This window comes from Camelina sativa, chromosome 5 (genome assembly GCF_000633955.1).
Source record: "Camelina sativa cultivar DH55 chromosome 5, Cs, whole genome shotgun sequence".
In the NCBI taxonomy this organism is placed as follows: domain Eukaryota; kingdom Viridiplantae; phylum Streptophyta; class Magnoliopsida; order Brassicales; family Brassicaceae; genus Camelina; species Camelina sativa.
Window position 1 is genome coordinate 1109984 of NC_025689.1, and position 24404 is coordinate 1134387.

At 34.8% G+C, this 24404-nt stretch overlaps 6 protein-coding genes and 1 long non-coding RNA gene across 8 annotated transcripts; 4 read left to right on the forward strand and 3 right to left on the reverse strand.

Moving 5' to 3' along the window:
• LOC104784735 (remorin) lies at positions 1093-2953 on the forward strand. The gene is made up of 4 exons (XM_010509802.2): positions 1093-1344; positions 2142-2195; positions 2290-2377; positions 2485-2953. The coding sequence occupies exons 1-4, from the start codon at positions 1188-1190 to the stop codon at positions 2759-2761; spliced, it is 576 nt and encodes a 191-aa protein (XP_010508104.1). The 5' UTR covers positions 1093-1187; the 3' UTR covers positions 2762-2953.
• On the reverse strand, positions 3136-6363 carry LOC104784736 (DEAD-box ATP-dependent RNA helicase 6). Of its 2 annotated transcripts, none has more exons than XM_010509803.1 (10): positions 5700-6363; positions 5529-5589; positions 5177-5411; positions 4818-5056; positions 4428-4679; positions 4152-4332; positions 3982-4070; positions 3811-3884; positions 3584-3713; positions 3136-3489 (listed from the first exon to the last, which is right to left on the reverse strand). In XM_010509803.1, exons 1-9 carry the CDS (start codon positions 6050-6052, stop codon positions 3635-3637), a joined length of 1563 nt encoding a protein of 520 aa, XP_010508105.1. In that variant the 5' UTR covers positions 6053-6363; the 3' UTR covers positions 3136-3489; positions 3584-3634. The 2 variants fall into 2 exon arrangements, with proteins under 2 accessions (XP_010508105.1, XP_010508106.1); XM_010509804.1 differs by having other exon boundaries at positions 3136-3496.
• Positions 6713-7906, forward strand: LOC104784739 (LIM domain-containing protein PLIM2a-like). The gene is made up of 3 exons (XM_010509806.2): positions 6713-6942; positions 7024-7149; positions 7258-7906. Exons 1-3 carry the CDS (start codon positions 6808-6810, stop codon positions 7687-7689), a joined length of 693 nt encoding a protein of 230 aa, XP_010508108.1. The 5' UTR covers positions 6713-6807; the 3' UTR covers positions 7690-7906.
• On the reverse strand, positions 7890-10175 carry LOC104784738 (phosphomannomutase-like). The gene is made up of 10 exons (XM_010509805.2): positions 9893-10175; positions 9743-9809; positions 9230-9306; positions 9095-9130; positions 8896-8951; positions 8712-8811; positions 8527-8622; positions 8352-8441; positions 8212-8263; positions 7890-8118 (listed from the first exon to the last, which is right to left on the reverse strand). The coding sequence occupies exons 1-10, from the start codon at positions 10004-10006 to the stop codon at positions 8066-8068; spliced, it is 741 nt and encodes a 246-aa protein (XP_010508107.1). The 5' UTR covers positions 10007-10175; the 3' UTR covers positions 7890-8065.
• LOC104784740 (cell division protein FtsY homolog, chloroplastic) lies at positions 10662-13236 on the reverse strand. The gene is made up of 11 exons (XM_010509807.2): positions 12893-13236; positions 12695-12799; positions 12523-12596; positions 12371-12429; positions 12218-12255; positions 11917-12037; positions 11755-11823; positions 11580-11662; positions 11398-11466; positions 11239-11301; positions 10662-11151 (listed from the first exon to the last, which is right to left on the reverse strand). Exons 1-11 carry the CDS (start codon positions 13190-13192, stop codon positions 11038-11040), a joined length of 1095 nt encoding a protein of 364 aa, XP_010508109.1. The 5' UTR covers positions 13193-13236; the 3' UTR covers positions 10662-11037.
• LOC104784742 (BON1-associated protein 2-like) lies at positions 19102-19866 on the forward strand. The gene has a single exon (XM_010509809.1). The coding sequence runs from the start codon at positions 19167-19169 to the stop codon at positions 19773-19775; it is 609 nt and encodes a 202-aa protein (XP_010508111.1). The 5' UTR covers positions 19102-19166; the 3' UTR covers positions 19776-19866.
• LOC104784741 lies at positions 21076-22834 on the forward strand. Its single transcript, XR_767272.1, has 3 exons — positions 21076-21102; positions 21248-21319; positions 21405-22834. It is a non-coding gene; the product is annotated as an uncharacterized LOC104784741 (long non-coding RNA).

Consider the following 24404-nt stretch of genomic DNA (forward strand, 5'->3'; position numbering starts at 1 on the left):
CATTAAATAAAAGTTAAGTGACATCAGAGACCATTATTCGACCACTCATTATACTAGACAGGTAAATAACCCTAAATAATTCCATGTTGTATACTTTTTCAAAAAATATTATTATTATTCTTAGAAAAACAAATCTACGGTACAGTCTTTACATATAATACATCTTTCCCAGGCTGTTTAAATCTCTTGTGTGAGTCTGTGATTACCCTTAATCATCCTATTTGATTACTACTACTTTATTGATTTGTAATGAAAAACAAAAAAAAGCAGATTACAACGTTCTTTTTAATTAAAAACCAGCTGGGCAGAAAATTAAAATACCCGTTGGGCCAATACGATTCACTAAAAGGCCCAAAAACCATAGAAAAATAAGAGATGTCTCCATCTCACTTGAGTAGGTTTTTCTTCTAAACACCAAACGAGCAAAGTCATAAATAAGGGTCCCATCTATCACATGTCTTAACCGGTTTAATCACCTTCAATACCACGCGTCTCTTTAACCGGAACGTTTTGAACACGCGCCCGGCAAAATTGGGTTAAGGGTCCTACTTGGACCGTCCAAGTCAAGTCCAATCTAAGACATTATCCATATCTGTCTTCCAGCGTGTCCACTCAGTGAAGCTCCACGTCACCCTTTTTGGTCCATTTAGATTATTTAAAATTCGAGTACTATTTTTTAGGTTCACTCCGATTTAGGTTCAACTTTTTTGGTTTGATAAGATTTAGCAACTTACTACATTAATTTTTTTGTTTAGTTAAATTTTATTTGGATGTAGAGTTCGAATGAATGGGAAAGTTAAGTTTCGTTGAATATATCATCTAACAAAAGAATGATACTCCTAATAGTATTTTCTTTTCCTACAAAGGTGTGAGGTGGCATCATTGAACAACTTTACCTGTCGGCAGTGAGATGTGTAATCACATGGATCGCATCCAATGTGTAAGCAAAACTTTACAGCCGCACGATCACATGGGGTACAAAAACATCAACGGTGAAGCAAAACAAAGTGTCTCTCACACATAATAAACGCGCGTAGTACGCTCCACCGGTATAAGCTAACGGAGGATATAAAAACTCTCTTCTCATTAATTATTATTTGGCTTAAATTTCGGAGATTTTTTTTGTATTTTTCTCTTTCTTACAAGAAAAAAAGAAAAAAAACATTCTGTTCTTTGGCTGAGAGGTAATGGCGGAGGAGCAAAAGACGAGTAAAGTTGACGTAGAATCTCCGGCGTTTGTAGCTCCGGCGAAGGAAGCGACTCATCCTGCTCCGGTTGAAGTCGCGGAGGAGAAGGTTCACAATCCACCTCCTGTCGAGTCCAAAGCTCTTACCGTTGTTGACAGTAAGTTTTTTTTTTATCTAGACATGTGTTTGTGTTTATATATGGTAATCTTTCTACTTACGAGTACTATTGATTCATGAATTGTTGTTATAGCATGTATATATATCTATGTTAGTACTTTTACGTTTGGAATTGAGGGTTAGATTAAGATTTACTGCTTAAGATGCCTGAGGCAGGTTGTGAATTCGTTTGGATAGGCTATATACTCTAAAATCCATCGCCATTTAGAATTTTAGAACTTCTTCATTCATGGCATTTGATTTTTTTTTTTTTCAAGAAAATTTAGGTTTTTCCGAAGGAATATAGTATTAAAATATGATTAATTTCTGTTTAAGGTTAGAAAAATAATAAAGCAATGTTTCCTGTAATTAGTGTTCTCAAAAAGTATATGGAATCATGACAATTAGTTGTGGACAGCTATGAATTAAGAAAAGTGGTTTACTTTCTTAATATTCCTACATTTTTTTTCGCTTCGCTTAAAGTTGCCTTACTCTTGGAAGTTGTAATTAACAATTAACTAGTGTACTAACTTTTTGAACAATTTTCAAATTGCATTAGTTCATCTTTTATCTCTTACTACTATCTTTGATTCCCTTTAACTAAGTTGTTGAACAGCTCTAAATGTTGTGTTCTGCTTTGCTTTTATGTGAATCTTTCATAAACTTCTATTTGGAAACTAGTTGGCCATGAATATAACTCTATAATTGATGACCATATGTAATCTGATTAGCAAATTAGAGCATCAAGTTATAACTTAGGATGTCAATGTGTTGTACTTATAAGGGAGCTTCTTGCAGAACCCATCGAGGAGCATACACCGAAGAAAGCTTCATCTGGTTCGGCCGATAGAGGTCAGCTTTACAACATTTGGTTTTTGATTTCTACGTTCTGGTTACTTAGTTTCCGTAATTGACATCAAATGTTATGTGTGTTTGTTTTGGTCAGATGTGATTCTTGCAGACTTGGAAAAGGAGAAGAAAACGTCATTCATCAAAGCATGGGAAGAAAGTGAGAAGTCTAAAGCTGAGAACAGGTACACTTACTAAATAAAGTTTCATGATCTCTCCTTACTCAGAAGATTACTACTTGTTACAGATAATAATAATCAGCTAATGATTTTGAAATGATGACAATGTACAGGGCACAAAAGAAGACATCTGATGTGCATGCTTGGGAGAATAGCAAGAAAGCAGCCGTAGAAGCTCAACTCAGGAAGATCGAAGAAAAGCTAGAGAAGAAAAAAGCACTCTACGGTGAGAAAATGAAGAATAAAGTAGCTGCAATTCACAAGGAAGCAGAAGAGAAGAGAGCAATGGTTGAAGCTAAGAAAGGAGAAGAGCTTCTCAAGGCTGAAGAAATGGCTGCCAAGTATAGAGCCACTGGTGTAGTACCAAAGGCAACTTGTGGATGTTTCTAAGTCTTTATTAAATTTGTCCCTCAGGTCATTTGTTTGTAACAATTCATCTCTGTTCCTTTCTTTTGTGTGATTAAACAGCTTTTTTATAGTTTTTGGTTATTTGTTTGGTTGTGTGTCTTGTTTATATATTGGGTGATTATGTGTAAAAAACAACATTAAAGTGAAAGATTTTATGGAGTATAATCGTATGAAAAAGCATCAATCATAATTTGCTTTTTTTTTGTTTCAGTTGTATGTCTGTTTACGATCTCACATTTGATCCTTAGATTTCTGTAATGTTGAGAAACTTGACTCGACACACACACACATCAAGTAAAACCCTTAATAGATCAGACAACGCTGAAGACACAGGTGGATCTAGCAAGAGAATGAAGTAAAAAAATGTCTTCTTCGATTTGATCTTACTATGAAATTCCTTCCTACGTCTTCAAGTCTTAAAACAAAAGAAACCAAGTCATAAAACACCCAAACCCAAAGTCAAAGGGTTCTTAGAATATGAAAATGAGAGAAGGGCAGCTTAAAGGTTCATATCATGCAGCAGAAGAAGTCTTCGAACCAAACCAAACCAAGCCAGTACTGCTTTGAAGGTTTAGCTAAAACCAAACGCTTCCATCGCCATCAACCACCTATACTGTCTCTTCTTGCCTCGGTACATTGCTCTGTGTTGCCTCCATATCTGGAACGAGATCGTGGCTGCCAAAGGTGAATGATTTGCCTCCTCAATACACCTGAACACTGACAAACCAATCATTGGGAATTTGGTCTATAAGCAATGCAAGTCTGGTTTTAACGTCGAGATGCCTAGAGAGGGATTTGTCTTACCGGTTAATCCATCAATGCCTTGCCGGGTGGAGTATGTGCACCAGGAAGAAGTTACTGACAGTAGATTGCCTTGTCGATAAGTGAAGGTATTGGCTTGATTTCAGTTCCAAGTTCTTGCTCAGTTTGATACCTGTTGGAAACCAAATAAATGAGTAAGAAAGCTATTGCATGTTCGAAAAGAGAGGCCACACCAGTTAAAAGACAAAAGCAGAACAAAACACACGAACATTTTGAAGCGGTCCTCATAAGTTACCAAATTCACAGCCAACCCAAGGTGTCCATATCTTCCCGATCTGCCTACCTGGTAATGTAATGAAAGCAAAAAAACCATTCACAATATGAAAAAAGAAAAATGTGCTTAAGATTTTCAAATCAGTATCAGTTTCCCTTTAACATACCCTGTGTAGATAGGACTCAGAAGTCCTAGGAAAATCAAAATTTATGACAACATTCACAGCTTGAATGTCAATCCCACGTGTAAACAAATCTGCAACAGACAAGACATTTCTCGTAAAACTTAAAACACATTTGTCGCTGTTCCAGTAAAAATGAGTAGCACTAAACGTACCAGTGCAAACAAGGTTTCTGCAAGCACCATTGCGAAAATCATGGAAAACCCTGTTCCGATGATCTTGAACCATTTTAGCATGGATATAGAAGCATGAGTAACCGAGTTCTGTGATTTTCTTGGCCAACAGCTCCACACGATTAACAGAGTTACAAAAGATAATGGATTGGTTTATTTGGAGCTGCAATTGATAAACAATAATGCCTTATAAAGATCCACTACATTAAGTAGCCAGAAAATAAAACATTTGGGTCTAGGGTTGTGTGAAAATCTGACCTTAGAGAATAGTGTATTCAGACAGTGCACCTTCTGTCTCTCTTCAACAAAAGCATAATATTGGGTAACACCCACAAGTGTGAGCTGATCCATGAGATTGATAATGTAAGGCTTCCTGAGATATCGATCCTTGAAGGACTTCACAGTGACAGGAAATGTAGCCGAAAACATCAGAATCTGACGGTTTTCTGGCAAGAACTGTATCAACTCCTCTATGGAAGGTTGAAATTCTACAGACAAAAGCTTGTCGGCCTGGTAAAGATGTTTGCGAGTCAGAACAACGAGCTCACGAGAAAAAAAGAAAAATAGTCTATCCAAGTTGCAAATATTTAGGATAACAGGAACTGATTTGTAGCAGACAAAAGAGCCAAAAAAGAATCAGGAACTCACCTCGTCCATTACAAGCATGGTACAATCTTTCAAAACACACACACCCTTTTTGGAAAGATCTAATATTCGTCCAGGAGTTCCAACAAGCAAGTGTACAGGTTGATATAATCGCATGATATCATCTCTCAGACTGGTACCGCCAGTGGTGACCATAACCTCAATTTTAAGATATTTGGAAAGCTCCTTACAAACCTGTGATGTTTGAAGGGCAAGCTCTCGGGTTGGAACGAGAATCACAGCTGCAAAAGAAGATAGATCAACAAGGGGTGTGCAAAGTAAAGAAACCCCAGCAAGAAAGTAGCTTTATATAAAATGGAAAGAAGGAGGAGAGAAGATTGCGGAAAGGGAAGTAAGCAAACCTTGAATGACATTGTTCTCTGGATCAATTTTCTCAAGGGTCGGAATGCAGAAGGCACCAGTCTTGCCTGTCCCATTTTTGGCTCTAGCAAGAATATCACTACCAGTCAAAGCAATAGGGATGCTTTCTTCCTGAATAGGTGAAGGCTTTTCAAAACCTTTTTCGTAAATTCCTCTAAGCAGATCTCTCTTCAAAAAGTAATCTTCAAATTCATTTCCTTTAGTGGCAGTCACATCCTGCAGACAACATGAAAACAAAAACAATGCTCTAAAAGAATGCTGTCTTCTCAAAACAAGGCTGATAACTCAGGAAACCTTCAGAAGCAATTATTACATAAAGGAATCATATCATACCTCTGTCTGGTAACGATCATCTCGTGGAGGCAGCTTTACGGTTGCCTTCCAGTCTTGAGTACTAATAAGCATGAAAATTCACATAGTTGGTAAGCTCAAAGTAGGCACCACTACTACTTCACCACATCAAGAGCAACATTCTTATGAACAATTAATCCAACAAGCACTTACTTAGAATCGTTGTTAGCTTCAGACTGAACCGTCTTCTCGACTTCATCTACGTAACTCGGATCACTAGGAAGCTGAGCGCGTCCTCCAGACCATTGTTGTTGTTGTTGTTGTTGAATCTGGTGAGGATTGGTCTGTGGGTAAGCTCGTTGAACGAACTGGTGAGCATCAGGTTGAGACTGGAGATACTGTGGAGGTTGAGTTTGAGGTTGCTGAGGAAACGGAGACCGTGACTGAAGGTACTCTTGAGGGTGAGGTTGCTGAGTCGGGTTCGGGTTCGGAGTCCGTGACTGAAAATTAGGACCCGCCGCTCCAATCCCCGGAGGAAACCTTCCTCTACTAATATTATTATTCATCACACAAATCTCCAAATTATACACAACAGAGAGAACCCTAATTCTAAGAAAGAAGATCTTCAACAGCTCAAAAGAAAATAGTAAGAGGTAAGATCGGAGATGATTGATTCAAAACTCCAAGGTAAGATCGTAACAACTAATCCACACAAAAACAAAAAACAAAACAAAAAGAGAATAATTGAAGAAGAGAAATAATAATTTTTTCTCGGGAAAATTTGTCGTCTGGTTTACTGAGAAAGTGAAAGAAAGATACAAAAGACAGAACACAAACACTCGCCGCCGGAGTCGTTTCGTTGTTTTTTTATTTTCCGTTTTTCTTATTTCAGTCTCTCTTATCCACTCCCCCATTATTTCACTTATATAACCCCATACTTTTTCATAATTCTTAATACAACCCCCATGTTTCTTAATTGTTTTTCTTTTATTATACTCCCTCTAATTTTTTAAAAATAGAGAGCTACGGCTAAAAACGTCGAGAAAACGAAGTCCTTTCGTTTTAGCTCGGAATCTAAAAATTGATCGACGTTAATTTTTTTAATGGTGGGTTCTCTCCTCTTTCGAATCTCTACCACTGGACCCAAAATTACCTCTCTCATTCAAGACTTTTTTTGTTTTTTAATAAATAAGAGACACATCTCTTAGATGAAAAAGAAAGGAAACAGAGATCGAGTCTTTTTGTATCCTCGTCGTCGTTGTCTGGAGACTCAAACCGGGCCAACGAAGAAACATCATTAATATAAGAAGAAGAGAAAAAAATGTCGTTTACAGGAACATTGGATAAATGCAAGGCCTGTGACAAAACCGTCTATGTTATGGATCTCTTGACATTAGAGGGTAATACTTATCACAAATCTTGTTTCAAATGCAGCCATTGCAAAGGCACTCTCGTGGTCAGTCTCTCTCTCTCTCTCTGTTTTTTCCGAACAATGCTTTTTTTTTATAACATAAAGATGAAATCTTTTGTAAAACAGATAAGCAATTACTCATCAATGGATGGAGTTCTTTACTGTAAGCCACACTTCGAACAGCTTTTCAAAGAGTCTGGCAATTACAGCAAGAACTTTCAGACCGGAAAGACCGACAAGCCCAATGATCTGGTATTGTCTAATCTCTCTCTCTCTCTCTCTCTCTCTCTCTCTCTCTCTCTGTCTTCAAAGATTCATCTTTTTAGTTTCTTGTTCATCTGATCTTTTTTATTCTGCAAGACTCGAACTCCGAGCAAGCTATCATCATTCTTCAGTGGAACACAAGACAAATGTGCCACTTGTAAGAAAACGGTTTACCCACTTGAGAAAGTAACAATGGAAGGAGAGTGTTACCACAAGAATTGCTTCAGGTGCGCCCACAGTGGTTGTCCTTTGACTCACTCTTCTTACGCTTCTCTTAACGGCGTCCTCTACTGTAAAGTCCATTTCAATCAGCTCTTCCTCGAGAAAGGGAGTTACAACCACGTCCATCAAGCTGCTGCTAACCACCGTCGATCCGCCTCTTCCGGTGGCGCTTCTCCCCCTTCAGATGATCTCAAACCTATCGACGACACCGACTCAGTTCCCGAGGCAAAAGAAGAGGAAGAGGAAGCAGTCCCTGAAGCTGCAGGAGAAGAAGAAGAAGAGGCTGAGCCCGTCGTTGAGTCTTGAATGTGATGTGGAGGAACGAATCTTATCAGTTCCTTGAGTTTCAAGTTTTTATATGCTTTTACGTTTGAATTGAGTAATTATGTATACAAAATTGTTGTTGTTTGTTTCTGTATATTCTTGTAAAGTTTTAAAGCCTTTTTTTTGGAGAGAATCTGTTTTGTAAACGAAATCTTTAAACATCAGATTTCTTTTTGAAGAGGTTATATCTTTGACCTTATTTTATTTGATGAATCAAAAATTCAAAAACATACAGTATCGATAGTATTACGCAACACACTTTTTCTCCATTCCTTGTTATGTAAACAATCAAAAGTTGCAAGATTTCGCCAAAGAAGAATCAAACTCTTGACACTGTTTTCTCCAGATGGATAGTGTTTCAAGACATAAACAGAGCCTTGCATTTCGCCATTGTGTCATCTGGACTCGTAACTGCAGCAACAGAAACAATCCTACTTGTCATGAAAAATTATCTTTACCACAAACAGAGAGAGATACATTGTGTAATATATTTAAGTAACTAACCTGAATGGCCAATCGTTTTTGGTGATTCATAGATTTCATAATCGTTTCCACCCTGCACAAGTTACAAGTACTCATCGAGCTCAACGGAAACCACACAAGAAGTAATGAAGAGATTTGGAACGTTAAGTTGAGTTTTCTACCTCATAGGTTTTGTCACCGAAGAAATGGATTTCACTGAAGTCTTCCAGGTATTGCAAGCAGTAAGTCTTATCCCAACCTTTTGGGAAAACCTGAATCATAACAATAAAAACAGATTCAGTAACTCAAAAAATAGATTTAAGGAATTGTTATAATCAACATTTTGATTGTACTCACATCGAAGCTAATCTGTCCTCCAATTGAGAAAGTAAGGTTAAGATGCGCAAACCGCTCACGAAGTTCAGCTACCATCTTTTGCCGGATGTTTTGAACCTTTTAAGACAAGAAAATATCTTGAAATGATAACAATGCTCAAAGAAAATGTATATAAAAAACTGAAAAACAAAATTGTTTATTTTTACCTTATCATATCTCTCGAATTCGTCTCTTTCTTCTTGGCTGCAGTTACGACCAATAGGTGATACATTGAGCATTCCATTACGGAATTCAATAAATGTTCCCCTATGTATACAAATTTCAAGAAAATAAATCATCTCATCACTTTGCAAACATGATTATAGACTACTAGATGGATCCACATTATACCTTTTAATTGGAATATCCAAGTCTGCAATGTAGTGCAGCGCGAAGTTTATCAACTCCTGCATCATCAGTTTTACACAATCACAAACTATCCATATAACATATACTAAGCATACACTTCAACATCAATGAAACCACTAAAGAAACATTATAGCAACTGCTGCTAACTATCATACATAAGGGACAATGATATATGATTTACCTTGAGTTTATCTTCTCCAAGGTGCAGCTTCAGGCTCTGAGAAAAAAAAAAAGATACAATCTATTAAGAAACAAAAAGAACCGACAAAACAACAATGTGGATAAAGAAGTAAATAAGCCGTTGTTACATATGCACCTGAATTCCAATGGATTTGCCATCTTTATGGGCAACAAGACCATTCTCAGAGAAACAATAATCATAGTCGTGAGTGACTGCAAAAATTTAACAAACTCAAAAGTTTCAGCTAAAACAGCTTGAGAATCACAAGACAAAGACAAATAGAGCCAGATCTAAAATCCCCTCTTTAAGAAAATCAGATGAAAACTAAGACTAGTGGAAATCAAACACATTCCAGAACTTGAACTCAAGACAACTTTGANAAAAAAAAAAAAAAAAAAAGAACTCAAGACAACAAAGATAGATAAAGATCAGCAGCTATATACTTAATTCCAAATCTATAGACTTTAAGGATCTTATGTATCCATGGTGCTGATAGATCTAGTCAAAACGTCTTATGTAGTTTGTTAAAGGAAACATACAGTAGAAAACAGAACAAAAGAGACAAATTTACGTAAAGATCCTAACTTTAAATACCAACATCTATAATTCGACCACAAATTACAGTTTTGGATCCGATCAGAGTCGTACCTGTTTTCCCAAGCTGCTCAGATATCTTGCTAAGATCAGATCCACCGACGACTCCAATAGTGACGACCTGCAGCAACTCTCACAAGACATTATATCGAACACTAACCAGGCATAAACACGACTGAGCAACTGAGCAAAGCAATCACATACCTTACGCAATTCTCGGATAAAATCTAGCAATTCTTGAGTAGCTTGCTTCCTTGGAGCTGTGAGAGTACCGTCGACATCGAACAAAGCGATCACTCCGGGTTTTTTCGCCGCCATTGAATCTGGTTGGAGAAGGGATCGTGAAGCGTTTTCAAAAGAGATAGAGATGATGATAATGGCGGAAGATGTGAGAGTGTGGATGGATTTATAAATTGAAAAGTTAAATCTAATCGAAACCAAAAAAGAGTGTCGCTTAATCTATGGTCCTCACTTTTCTTTTGTCCTAGAGATCAGTGATTGGTCGATAAAAATAATCGTGACGCATAAAAATTAGAATTTCCTGAACTTATTTATGTTATTTCCCTTTTTCTTGTTCAATTCAAATAAAAACGTTGAAATCATTTCTAAATTCTAAAAATTAAAAGTACTATTTTTTTTGCAAAGTGAAAATTATGGAGAAATTCATAAGACTATATTTTGGAAAATTAAAAGTATATATATAAGAGTATAATACTTTAGAATTGTGGAGAAAAGACTATACACTAGTACTTTTGAATATTCTCGTACGAGTACGACGGAAAAGAATATACCCTCGTAAAGTAGTCGTTAAGATGTGTATTTTTCATGTTTAGTTTACTTTTTCTCTTAAGTACGTTGACCCAAAAAAAACTGGAAGGGTACATATAAAGAGGAAGTACCGAGTCCGGAAACAGTTGTCTATGAAGCAATTTAGGCCATTACTATAGATGAGCCTTGAAAACTGAAGCACATGGGAAAGATTGTATACGGCGCCATCCATTTCCACTCTCTGTGCCATTCACATTTGCTATGCTAACATACAATGCTGATTTCTTCAAAATTTATACAACATTAACATTATACAAAATAGTAGTGAGAATGTGAGATACAAGCAGTTTCTTTGACTCGTTACATTCTTGTGTCTGTGATCACTCTCACTGTGCCAACGAGCTTTGTCACATCATTAACATTCATAAACTTGCATCCATTGCAGAAGCTTGACGACCTGAGAAACTTGAAAAGGAATTCTTCATTTGCATCTCCGGTGAAAGTACTGGGAAGTTTTCACTTGGCTCTGGCATGCAATGAAGATGATAGCTTTCGGAAAAAGATGAGGTTTTATTTATGGCTTAGGAGAATATAGCATTCACAAAGGCCTCAGGATCAAAAGGTTGGAGATCTTCTACAGCTTCTCCTACACCGATAAACTTTACAGGAATGCCTAATTCCTCAACCACACTGACCTGCAGCAAGATATGCAGAACCAGTTTCAATGACAGACCTAAGAGCTTTAGGTGAGAGAGGAGATCAAAAATTAATGGAGTTTTTACCACACAGCCTCCTCTAGCAGAGCCATCTAGTTTCGTCAATATCAAACCGGTAATACCAACAACCTGACCAAAAACGTGACCCAAAAACCTCAAGATTTTACAATAAATTTACAGTTTGGGGAGCCAGAAACACTAGCTTTAGGTGGTTCCGTATGGTACCTCGTTGAATTCTCTAGCTTGTGGAAGCATGTTCAAACCAGTGTTTCCATCAAGGACAAGTAGGATCTCCTGACAATTCCGTGGAAATTATTTTTAGCGAACGCACAATCAAAACTGGAGACTAGCAGAGTGTACTAATATAAGCAAGATAACCCAATGGGATAATATAAAAGATCACTCACATTGGGTGCACCAGAGACAACCTTGCCCACTGCTTTTTTGCATGCAATCAACTCCTCCATCAAGCTGTAATTAGTATGAAGACCTTACATAAAGAGTTGTAATGTTCCTCAGATCAGTGAAAACAGTGCAAAAGCATGTTTTTAAGTAAACTAGCAAACTCTGATATATGCTTACGTCCAGATGTGTCACACAGTACAACATCATAACCTTCCTCCTTCCCTCTTTTCACAGCCTTTGAGAGAACTATTCAGAAATAAAGTATTTTGATAATGAGCTAAAGTTATTTATTTGCCTTCAACACTGATACTTACAAGCAAAACAGCGCATTGGTCTTACCTGTTGCTGCTTTAGCCTTCTCTCCTTCAGCCACAACAATCTCACACCCAGTCCTCTCTGCCCATATCTCTAACTGGTCACTTGCTGCTGCTCTAAATGTATCACCTGCTGCCATTAATACCTATGACAATTCATCGCAGGATTGCTAATGAACACACTGATACTCTCAATTCCTATCTGTACCTAACCTAGTATATTCTCATTACCTATTATAAGCAACCACTTTCTAATATCCCATCCAAATCTCAAGAGAAGAACAAAAAGTGTCTACAATGAAATCCAACATGAAAGGTGTACGTACCTTAGTTCCTTCATTCTTGAATCTATGAGCCAGCTTTCCTGAAAAACAAAAGCCAACTCTTACACATAAGATCTTTCTGTGGCTAAACCCAATGCCAATCAAGTTTTAGTCTTTTGAGTTCCCACTCTAAACCTTTAATCTCTATCGACTTACCAAGAGATGTAGTCTTCCCACCTCCGTTGACTCCAACAATCATAATAACAGCAGGTTTCCTGATACACCATAGCATATAACCAAACTTAAACCACAGTCTTCCATAGCCCCATAGCAGACCAAACGAAATAACAGAGCAAAATGAAGAGAACCTGAAACCCATTTGAAGCTCTGTCTTGCTGTTTTTCATAGCCAGCATCTCTAACACACTTCCTTTCAATGCATCCTACACCAATCACAATTTTGAATCAACTAAGCTATAAAACCTAATTCCTAACATTAACGTGTGCTACATATATAGTACTATATCAGAATTAGATCAACCTTGATCTCGCTTCCTGATTTGAGTTTCCCAGACAAAATATCTTCTCTTAGCTTCTCAACAATTCTAACCGTAATCTTGGGTCCAAAATCAGAAACCAATAGCGCCTGAAATTTGCAAATTCCAAGATTAGATAAACTCCATTTGCATCCTAAAACCTAGAGAAATCGACAAATAAGAAATTAAGAGGTTAAGAGGACCTCTTCCAATTCATCAAGAACACGGTCTGTTTCGGCGAGATTCCAGAAGAGCAAGAGCTCGTCGATGACTGCTAGATTCTCCCTAGTTTTGGAGAATCCGGAGAAAACCTTCTCCACGTCGCTTTTGGCCTTCTCCTTAATCAACCGACCCAGCCGCGTGAAGAATCCGCTCTTTCCAGCCGAGCACCGGAACCGGGTAATTCGTGGACGAAATTCACGTCTGTGAGGAAGTAATACGATCCGTTCGGAGGAGGAGAACCGTCCGGCGAGAAACGAGAGGTGAGCAGAGGAAGTTGCCATGGCGCCTCGCAAGTTTCTTTGTTCAAGAGAGAGACTTTGTTTACTCACTGGATATGATGCTTTTCGATACGCTGCGCTTTGGGTTTGTATTGGTGCAGGTTCACTAAATCAGGCCCATTACATAGTTATTTTAAAAAAAAAAAAAATGTGAATTTTTGGAAAATCGTTAATCGTGACCATATGTAAAAAAAGTTTACATATGGAAAATCGTTAATCGTTAATCGTGACCATATGTAAAAAAAAAAAAATTATGTAACATGACCAATATGTAATTTTGATGAGATGAAATATTTAGTGTTACATTGATTAAACAAAATGTGTGGTGGTCTTAGCTTTTATTTTTATTCAAATTCCAGCGGTATTTGGGCTCTCGGTCTTAAAACTCACATGCAAAGTATGAAAAGATTTGCATCAAACAAAGTGGTAAAAATATTTTTCTACGATTTATCACTTTTTTGTTTTGAAGCTTCAAAATACATCATTACGCATAGTAGCGGTTCTTTTTCAATAAAGGATCATCATAGTATTATTTGTTTTTCTTTCAGCTCTATCATTATTCGTTTCATTTATTTGTTGTTGCTTTATCTGCAGACGCCTTCGCCTACTTTGACAATTTATACTACCTAGTACATGCAAATGTACTTTTGCTAAGGACGACCAAAAGTGAAAAGTCTTTAGTTGAACATTTACTTTATATAGGTTAATGCATCGGTTGCACAAAAAAAAAAAAAAAAAATAGGTTAATGCATCTTTTCTTTGTCTTTATGTACATAGCATTTGTCTTATGTACTATTTGCTACACCAAACAGCCGGAAACACATATGACGCCATCGATATGACGTGAATGTGAGCAAAACGAGAACATGAACGATTACATCTGTGGAAAAACAAAGGAGAAAGACCAATTACATATGTGGAAAAAGTATAACAAAGTCTATTTTGCTGGTCAATTTTCTTTTAATAGAATGTTTGTACTATATATCCCAATAATACTTATATATATATTAATCAAATGACATAATCTTTTTTCCACATAACTGATAAGGTGGAATGAGTTTTTGATTTTTTCCATCAATTCAATTGGTAAGTGGTAACCCTCCCTGACTTTATCCATATCTTAAAAAAACTGGTTTACTTTTCTTATGGTCAAGTATTCAAATTGCAAATAGACTTATTAGTCAGGAAGAGGTTGGCAGCTTACCAAATAAACCAACATAAAGACTATAAATAGTCGATGTTGGAAATGCGCGGTTAATAAGAATATTGCAAACCCGAGTTCACATGGATTATTAAAGGGACCCATTATTAAGTCATGGCGTAGAGTACTTTTTTGTGGTTTACAACCATTTTTGTAAATTTACAATCACTCATATACACATTACTACACACCTGACACCTCTATCAAACAACTAGTTGTTATTGAAATTTTGTGTCACTAACATTATATTTTAGTATCGTACGGTGACTGATATGTTGACTATAAGCACCACGATTTTTTTTGACGTATCCATCCAACGAGCATGAGCCTAATAGATAATTTTGTTATGGGATAATCAAACAATTCATAGGTCTGCACCCTATACTTGTGTTCATCCATATTTCTATTTTGTTTTTGTTAAAGACGACCAAAAGTGAAAAGTCACGATTATTAGTCTTTGATTTAAACATTTTTTAAATCTCTCAATCTGACTTACATTTGCTATTCGAGCGTACACATATTAACTTGACGTCACGAAGATGATGTAACAATATGACATGTTAATAGATACAATAGACATAATATGTTATAAAAATATTAAATAGTATGTAATCAAATAAAGCATCTTTCCGCTTAATGTTTCGTTTCAATTTTTGTTAGCGATGGATAACAATAACAGATATACAATGTCGATGGTAGACAATATTGACAGAATAACGTCGTTTTAGGTTTATTGGTTAGGAGATAACATTTTGATGATTTATTTCGGGGATTAGCAATCTAAAATTTAGATGTTATTTGTTAAAATGTATCGTCGAGTCAACATTATTTAAAAGAAAAACACAGTTATGATGTCTGTTACTATCGCCTACAAACCCCCACAACGAAATTTATTTACATTGTCATCACATGCACCAGTCCAACAATTAGTCTATTAGATTTCAAATATTGAAATATAAATCATTTATTTTGGTTATCTTGATACATGTAGATCCGATCGATAAAGGGAGATGTCTGAATCAATCACCGGGAATTTCTCAAATTAAAACTATACTATATAAACACTTGTTCATAAAACTACATATAGGTTAGTGGAAAATGGTACAAAGACTTGCTATTTGCTGGTCAATTATCTATTAACGAGTACTTCATAAATACATGTACTATCACAGCTATAAGTGCATCTCCAACCCACCTCTATATTTGCTTTTTAACTCTATTTTAGAGTAAAACGTATTCCAACCCATCTCTATTTCTACCTCTATAATAAAGATCTCTATTTTTTCCTCTATATATAGAGGAACTCTATTTTTTCCTTTATAATAGAGTTGAACTTTTTTATTTATAAAATGGTCCTTGAACTTTTAACACTTTTATATTTATGATCAAAATAAATAAAATATATAATTAAATAGTTTAATAATAATTTAAATATTCCAATAATAATTTAATTTGTATATTAATAGGATAATTGATTATAAAGTTAAATTTGACTAATTTGAATATTTTGGTTTAAAAATTTTAAAGGTTTTCGTATAGCAAAAATTTAAAGGTTTTTGTATAGAAAAACATATTTAAAATTTGAGACTATTATTTGCAAAAGAAAATTTAATATAAAATCTTATTAAATATAAATAACTTAAATATTTTAGTTTTTATTCATACCATAATATTATCTTTAATACAACAAAGACTAATTATTTAATATTCTGGTAAATTACTTACGGATCCACCAATATCCCTAAAAATTTGTCCAATCATGTTTTATTATTTTATATGATGCAATGTATTTCTTTTAATAAATGTGATATTTAAATAATATTTATGAATGTTAAAAATTTAAATAATATCATAATTTTATGAAAGTTTCACAAATACTAACATAAATGGGTTAGTTTGCAACTTTTATAAGTAAAATGTATTAATAGTAAAATAAAAAAAGAATCTCTACAGAATATTCTTTTTTAGAGGAAAAAATAGAGGTATCCATTAGAGCAAAAGTCACTTCTATTATAGAGTTCCTCTATTTTAGAGGTAAAAATAGGGAAAACCATTGGAGATGGTCTAAGAATCGTACACATGTGTTTTAGAGTTAAGTATAAATCAAATCACATCTTTTTCCACATTTGATCAGATGAAATGAACTAAGAAGCAACTAAAATTTCGGAAAAGAAAAAGGAAAAGAAAACGACAGATATGTTTTCTTTATCTTTTGACGAAAGAAAAAGAACAACAAAATCCTCGATATCATTCAATGATGAAATGCTTGAACATTAGATCTATGGATTGTTTCATGAATTTGTCGTCCATATATATTTCAGTTTTGACTAATATATGTAGTTAGACTCATTCGGCACGATATATAGTGAATCTAGTTTTGAACCGTAGCAGGGTAAAAAGGAGAGAACAAATGGTTATTTCCTTCCTAAAAACTCTTAGCTTAAATATGAACAACCAAAAGAAAGATGAATTAATTTGTACATAGGATCTAATGATAACAATTTGTTGGTATGTATGCGCGCGACTATATATAATTCTCATATACACTAATCTCGTTTCAATCGACAAAATTATTGGTATTCATTCATATATTTAAAAAGTGCAATTTATATGAAAAGCAATACTTGCATACGTCAACGTTACCTTGTAAAATACAATTCGTCTTTTTCCCGCAATCAAACAAAACTATATATATATGGACATAACAATGAACCCTCAAGTCAACACGACAACATTGTAGAAAACGTATTGTATCACTGATAAGTGTTTTATGGAATAACGAGGCAAAACCTCATAAATTTCCAGAAACAATCTGTAATGATTATTCATCACTGCAAGTTAAGCCCAACAGTCATATTATATTCGGTCATATATATAATACATATTTATGACCATGATCCCATCTGGCGAATAATCCATTAAAATTAAGGTACTCGTTATTAGCATCGTGGTTAGTTTTTAAACTTAATTTTCAAATAGGGATGTAATATATGATTTTTTCCACAGTTACTTTAACTTACGTCTAGATGCTCATGATGGTTTTTAACAATTAAAAAGAGAAGATGCACATCATGACGTCCGTAATTAACGTTTTTTACGTATGACGTATATATATGCATGCAGTCATTTGTATATGTGTTTGTTGGCCAAGATTTCCAAAGACTCGTTTCTACCTATCCCAGCTATTGCCTACACCGACTGTTTGAAAGTGGATGAATCACGTAACTAGATTATTATACCAATTTGTATTATTTGACTAGTAAAATACAAATAACCCATGAATTATATATACGCAAATGTGAGAAAATGGCTATAGTGTGTACTCGGACGGTAAGTTGTTCTTCCTCTAAACCCAACGGCCATTGCAGCTTTTCGTGTTAACGAGAGGGGTTTAATGGCTCTTTAAATGATTCTATCACTATATTATATGACGTCCAATCACAATAATAGTCTCACAAAAGTGAAGATACGAGTTTAATTTCTATAAAGTCAGTTATATATGCCATGGTGAAACTATGTTATTGACATTAATACGAACTGGCCAACGATCAGAGTAGCAAGTTTTAAACGTCGTTTAGTTTGGTGCAGAAAACGGGAAACGCGTGCCGACTTACGTTTGAACAGAATTAAACCTGAAACTTCGTTCGAATTCTCGTTTCAGTTTCCTTCAATTACAAGTCAATTTAATCGCTTGTGTACAAGACACGTGCCGTATCAACGACTCCATCAACTAGCGTCAAAGACTTTCTCAAAGATTACGTTCCACGTACGCAATGTCTTCCTTAAGATCAAACTATAGCTAGCTTAGCTACAACGTACTTTCATAACGTTTACCCAAAACAAAACAAACGTATACTTTCGTAACTTTCCTCAAACTAATTAGTTTCTAATTTCGTGAATGCACTTGATAAATATTAATTTTAGAAGATATTCGTGAAAAATATTCTAATGCCTGAGGCTAATTTTTTATTATTTTTCGGAAAATCAAAAACTTTTAGACAAAACAAATTTAAAAATGCAAAATTATAGAGGTCTTCTGTAGTGGAGAGACGCACCCTTTCTTTAGAAAAAGCTACTGAATACTTTACAAAATAAATAAATAAAAAACGATTTTTGTCCAAAATAAAATAAAATAATACGATTAATTTATAAGGGTAAGGGAAATTAAGTGAATAATATACGTAATAATGTCGTGATGTAATCAAAGCAAATTAAATAATTTGCAGCAAGACGCACGCCACCGTTGATCATGCCACCGGCCAAGCCTCCAGGAACCATCCGATCGAACACGTCATCATTCCTATCTCTTTCAAAAATAACATATCTAATTTTATCGTTACAATTTTCATCCCCTGAGTAAAAAGCACAAAATAACAATAATAATATTTTACGTTAAAAAAATCAAATCCAGAATAAGAATATATATACCGTTACGCGAATATAAGATTTTTAAAAAGAAAGAATATATTCTCATTATTTGATTAAATAAAATTTAAAACCATACAACGGTCGAAATTATTGAAAGTTGACAAAACAAACAAAATAGGTTGAAATTTCCCAGAAAATAAGATAATTAAAAACAAAAACATTATTAGAAAGTGAGTGGAAACAACGACGAAAAAAGCGTGCGTCTTCTTCATTGGTCAATTTGGCTTAAGCTACATATACACTCTCTCTCACTCATTTTCAAGATACAAAACAATAAGAAAATCTCTTGCAAAGAGGATTAGACTTACACATACAAAACATAAAACACACATAACATATAAAGAGACCATGTCGTCGTATTCAACAATGAAACGATCACTGGAGGTTGAGGTAATCTCAGCAGAAGGACTCAAGGTTAATCGTAAACCATTGAAGAAAAAAACATACAGCGTCGTCAGTATCGACGATAAATATTCTTGGAATTCCAATTTAGATGATTTGGGTGGGAGCTGTCCGGTTTGGAAAAAAAAAATCGATATGGAGATGCCAATAAACGGAAGCGTAAGGTTCATCACCGTGGACGTACGCTATCGAACGAGTAATGGAGCTGAGAAACTTGTTGGACACGCCAAGATTCCCGTGACGGACTTCATGGGAGGTTTTGCTCCACAAGGGCATTTGAATTTCTTGAGTTACAGGTTGAGAGATGACTATGGTGACAAATGCGGGATCATCAACGTGTCAATCATGGTAAAACCTGACGGTAGTTATAATGATCATAAATCAATATTACCGTTGCCGTCTTCTTCCTTTGCGGCATGTTCTTCGCAAGCTGCTGCGGCGACCAATACTCAAATGTGGAGACAGAGGACATCAATGGCTTCGACTGCTGGTTATGGTGGTGGTCATGTAGTCACCGGAGTTCCTGTTTGGTGTGCGTATCAACGCCCTTCTTGATTTTTTTTCCTTCTTCTAATTTTCTCGTATGTTTGCACATATTTAATTATCTTGACATTTTTTTTGCCATATTTTTATTCCAAAATTGGGATTCTGGGGGAAAAAAAAAATCTGATAAATTTAAGTATTATGAAATAAACCAATAAGAAAACCCATTTTTTTTACTTGGAATTCTTGTGATGAATTAATTAACCCATGCTAAAAAGCTTCAACAACCGTCTTTTTCTTGCGACTGAGATTTTGTAATTTAAATCAACAGAAACACACAAAATTTATAACTTTGTTTAAGATTTTTTTTTTTTTTTTTTTTTTTTTTTTTTTTAAAAAAAAAAAATAATAAATAAATGTGAAACAATTAGATAGGATATATACAGTACGTGGAATTTCCCATTTCCACTAAATGTTTTGACTATATATATTATTTATGCGCAGTAGTCAACAAAAAGAAATAGTCGTCTGGTGGTTACTTTGTAAGTAAAACTTGGTGAAGGGCGGGTTCGACACCAAAGACGCGGAGCTGTGAGGATTATAACGCATAATGATGGATTTGGGTTCATCACTAACGTCTGATTCACAGACGAGGAAGGTGCGCATCTGAGCTTTGAATTCTTCTTTTTCTTTTCCTTCTCATTTTCTGGTCTTGTTTATATATTACATACACTAAAAGATATATTTATGTAATAGTTGTACCAGAAAAAAGATATATGTAATAATTGGCTACTAATGATGGAATAATGAAAATGTACGTCAAATGGATAAGAGTAAACTAAACACTACATTTATCCTACTTTTTATTTGGTAACCATTTTTTTTACATATGGTGAATCTATATATCTTGGGTCCAACCTTTAGATATTAAATACTAATTTTGATAAATAATTGGCATTAGTCTCTCTCCTTTCCTGAGTAATAATTGGTAGCTAAAGCAACAAGTAATAGTAATGAGTTTCTTAATTAGTGACAACCGGGTGTCTATCTATCAACAACTTTGTAATGGTATATCATTAACAATAATGTAAATTAATAAAGCACGAGAATGGGTTAATTAGCTACCATTTTGTCTAGAAAATGATTTTTTCTAGTTTTAATTGGTTGANGAGAAAAAAAAAAAAAAAAAAAAAAAGAAAAAACAAATAAAACAAAAGACACTCTCACAACTTTATGTATTTTCTTTTTGATCTGATTAACAGAAACCCAAGTTCGAACGAGTACCCTGCATTATTTGTCTTGTTTATACGTACATGTTACTTTTTCAATATAAATTTGCTTTTTCGCTTCTCTTTGTTGCAAAGTTTTCTCCCTTTTCTCTAAGAACAAGCACAAAAAAGTAAGCTTTTTTTTTTGGAGTTTGCATAGTTTTTTTTTTTTAGGGTTCTTCAATTTTTTTAAAAAAAAATCTTACATTATACTACATGATTTCAGTGTTGCATATTTAAAAAAAAAATCTTACTTTTACACTTGTTTTGGGTTAGATGATGATGATGATGATGAGGATGAGGATGATGGCTGGAACAAGAAGACTAGCGGCGGATTCTTGTTCAAAGGTGTGACCTTTTTAAATTTTTTTTGTTTATGGGTTAGATAAAAACAACTTCTTGAGGTTTGTAGTTTTTTTTTGTTGTGTTCCAGATGCTGCTGACTTGTTGTTACCAAGCTAGGAACGAGGTAAAAATCCTCTCTTTGATTTGATTTTCTTTCGGTTGGTTGTTGGGTTTTGTTAGGAAAAGTAAAGCCCATGGAGATAAATTGATTTTCTTTTTGGTTTGTTGTTGTTGTGTTTTAAAAAGATTGAACTTTTGAGATCTGATTGTTCGATGGCTTTTTTTTTTTAAAGTTTGATTCTTTGTTTTGGGTTTAAAGTTTTGAGTCTTCATGTCCATTTTCTACAACCTGCTGATCCAATTTTTTTTCCCTTTTGACTCTCTTCTGACCTTGAGCCATAAGTTTTGAGTCTTCATGTCTTGTTGTTTGATTTCGGTCCTTATCAAGTTTATAGAGTTTTTAAAGTTTGATTCTTTATGGGTTTGTTTTGGGTTTTAACCTCTTCTTGAAAACTTTAAGAAGATCGAACCAATTTTGCACAACTTCCTCCTCCCCAAATATATAACCCAACTGTAGTTGTTCTCCAAGTTTAACATCACATCTCCACACCAGCACTTGTCTCTTTTTGTTTCTCGTGAGAGACTCCAATGAGAAATCACTTCATTGATATTGAGTATAATTAATAATAATATATATTGTCTACCGGGAATTTCTCAAATTAAAATTTAATTATATAAACATGCATTTGTTCATAAAACTATAGGTTAGTGGAATATAATACAAAGACTTGCTATTTGCTGGTCAAATTATCTATTAACGAGTACTTCATAAATGCATGTACTATCACAGCTATAAGAATCGTACACATGTGTTTTAGAGTTAAGTATAAATCAAATCAATTACGTTCCTTTTCCACATTGGATAACATGCAGTGAGCTATAGGAAGTAACCAAATTTTTGGAAAAGAAAAAGAACATTGGATATGCTTCTCTTTATCTTTTAACTAAAGACAACAAAATCTTCGATATCAATGATGAAATGTTTGAACATTGGATTTATGGATTGTTTGATGAATTTGTCGTCCATATATATTTCAGTTGACTAAAATATGTAGTTAGTCTCATTCAGTACGGTATATGGAGTCTAGTTTTGAACCGTAGCAAGGTAAATAGGAGATAGATTATTCCCTTAAGCTTAAATCTGAACAACCACAAGAAAGATTAATTAATTTGAACATAGGATCTAATGATGATAAATTTTTGGTATGCACATGCGACTATAATTCTCATATACAGTCTCGTTTTATCACAATCGACAAAATGATTGGTATTCATTCATCTTTGAATATTTAGAGATGCAAAAAGAATAAGAATATTTGCATACGTAAGTTACAATTCGTCTTGTAAGTTAAGCGTTACCTTGTAAATTAATTACAATTCGTCTTTTTCCCGCAATCAAGCAAAAATGGTCATGGACATAACAATCTGTAATGATTTATTCATCACTGCATGCAAGCTAAGCCCAACAATCATATTCTAATTCTATTCGGTCATATATATAATACATATTTATGAATTATGACCATGATACCATATGGCGAAAAATAATAATACATTAAAAAAGGTAGTCATTAGCATCGTACGTGGTTAGTTTTTAAACGTAATTTTCAAATAGGGATGTAGTATGTATGATTATTTCCACAGTTACTTTAACTTAAGTCTAGATGCTCATCATGATGGTTTAACAAATAAAAAGAGAAGAAGATGCTCATGAGTCATGAGGCCCGTAGTTACGTTTTTTACGCATGACGTGTATCTGCTCATTGTGTATGTGTTTGGTGGCCAAGACCAAGATTTTAAAGACATGTTTCTATCTGTCCCAGCTATTGCCCAAATTAAACCGACTGTTTGAAAGTGGATGAATCACGTAACTAGATTATTATAAGAATTTGTATTAATCGACTGGTCCTTATCTTTAATATATATACGCAAATGTGAGAAAATGGCTATAGTGTGTTCTCGGACGGTAAGTGAAGAAGACGCTCATGAGTCATTTATATAGTGTGTTCTCCACAGCCCTGGTTCTGATCCAAGCCCAACGGCCATTGCAGCTCTTCGTGTTAACGAGAGGGGTTAATGGCTCTTTTAAGTTTTAATTATAAGCCGTCCAATCACAATAATAGTCTCTCAAAAGTGAAGATACGAGAGATTAATTTCTATAAAGTCTGGCCTGGCGAAACTGTGTTAATGAAATTATTTAGAATTCTCGTTTCAGTTTCCTTCAATTACAAGTCATCAATTTAATTGCTTGTGTACGAGACACGTGCCGTATCAACGACTCCATCGACTAGCTAGCGGAAAGACTTTCTCAAGGATAGATTACGTTCCATGTACAGAATTAAGATAAACCTACTATAGGTACCGATGCGCCTTCCTGAAGCATCAAGAAAACATCAGAAAAAAGCCTCTCGCCCATGTACAAACTATAAACACAATCTTTGGAAAACACCAGTATTGACTTACCGCAATGATCCACCAAAGATTGCATTTGCTGATTCAAAGAAGGGAACATTAAGAAGATCAAATAACAAGCAATGGAAGAATAACGAAAGAAGGGAATCAAGCTTAAAAGAAGCTTGAATGTCATTGCTGATCTACCAACCTGGTAAGATAGTGAAGCAAAACCTCATTAACAATTTGAAATCCTCGGGAAAACAAAATTAATGACCACATTCACAGCTTGAATGTCAAATCCAGGTATAAACAAACAACTTCCCGTTTAGTCTTACCAGATCATCATCATCTCTTCCTAAACATGGAACTTAAGCACATTATCTTTCTTCACACACACGAGCAACACAAAACGCACCAGTTATGAGGTACATCTTTTGCTATGAGGTACTCTACGCATCTTTTACTATGAAATCACAAGACTTGGAATGATGATGCTAGTTGTTGCATCCAAAAGGTTTTGTATTGATATGGAAATCTGACACATTCAACAGAACCTGGATTTTTGAAAACAATGATCTCTTCTTCTTTTTTCCAATTAGAATCTCTTTCCATAAGAAAAGAAGATTCCCCAACC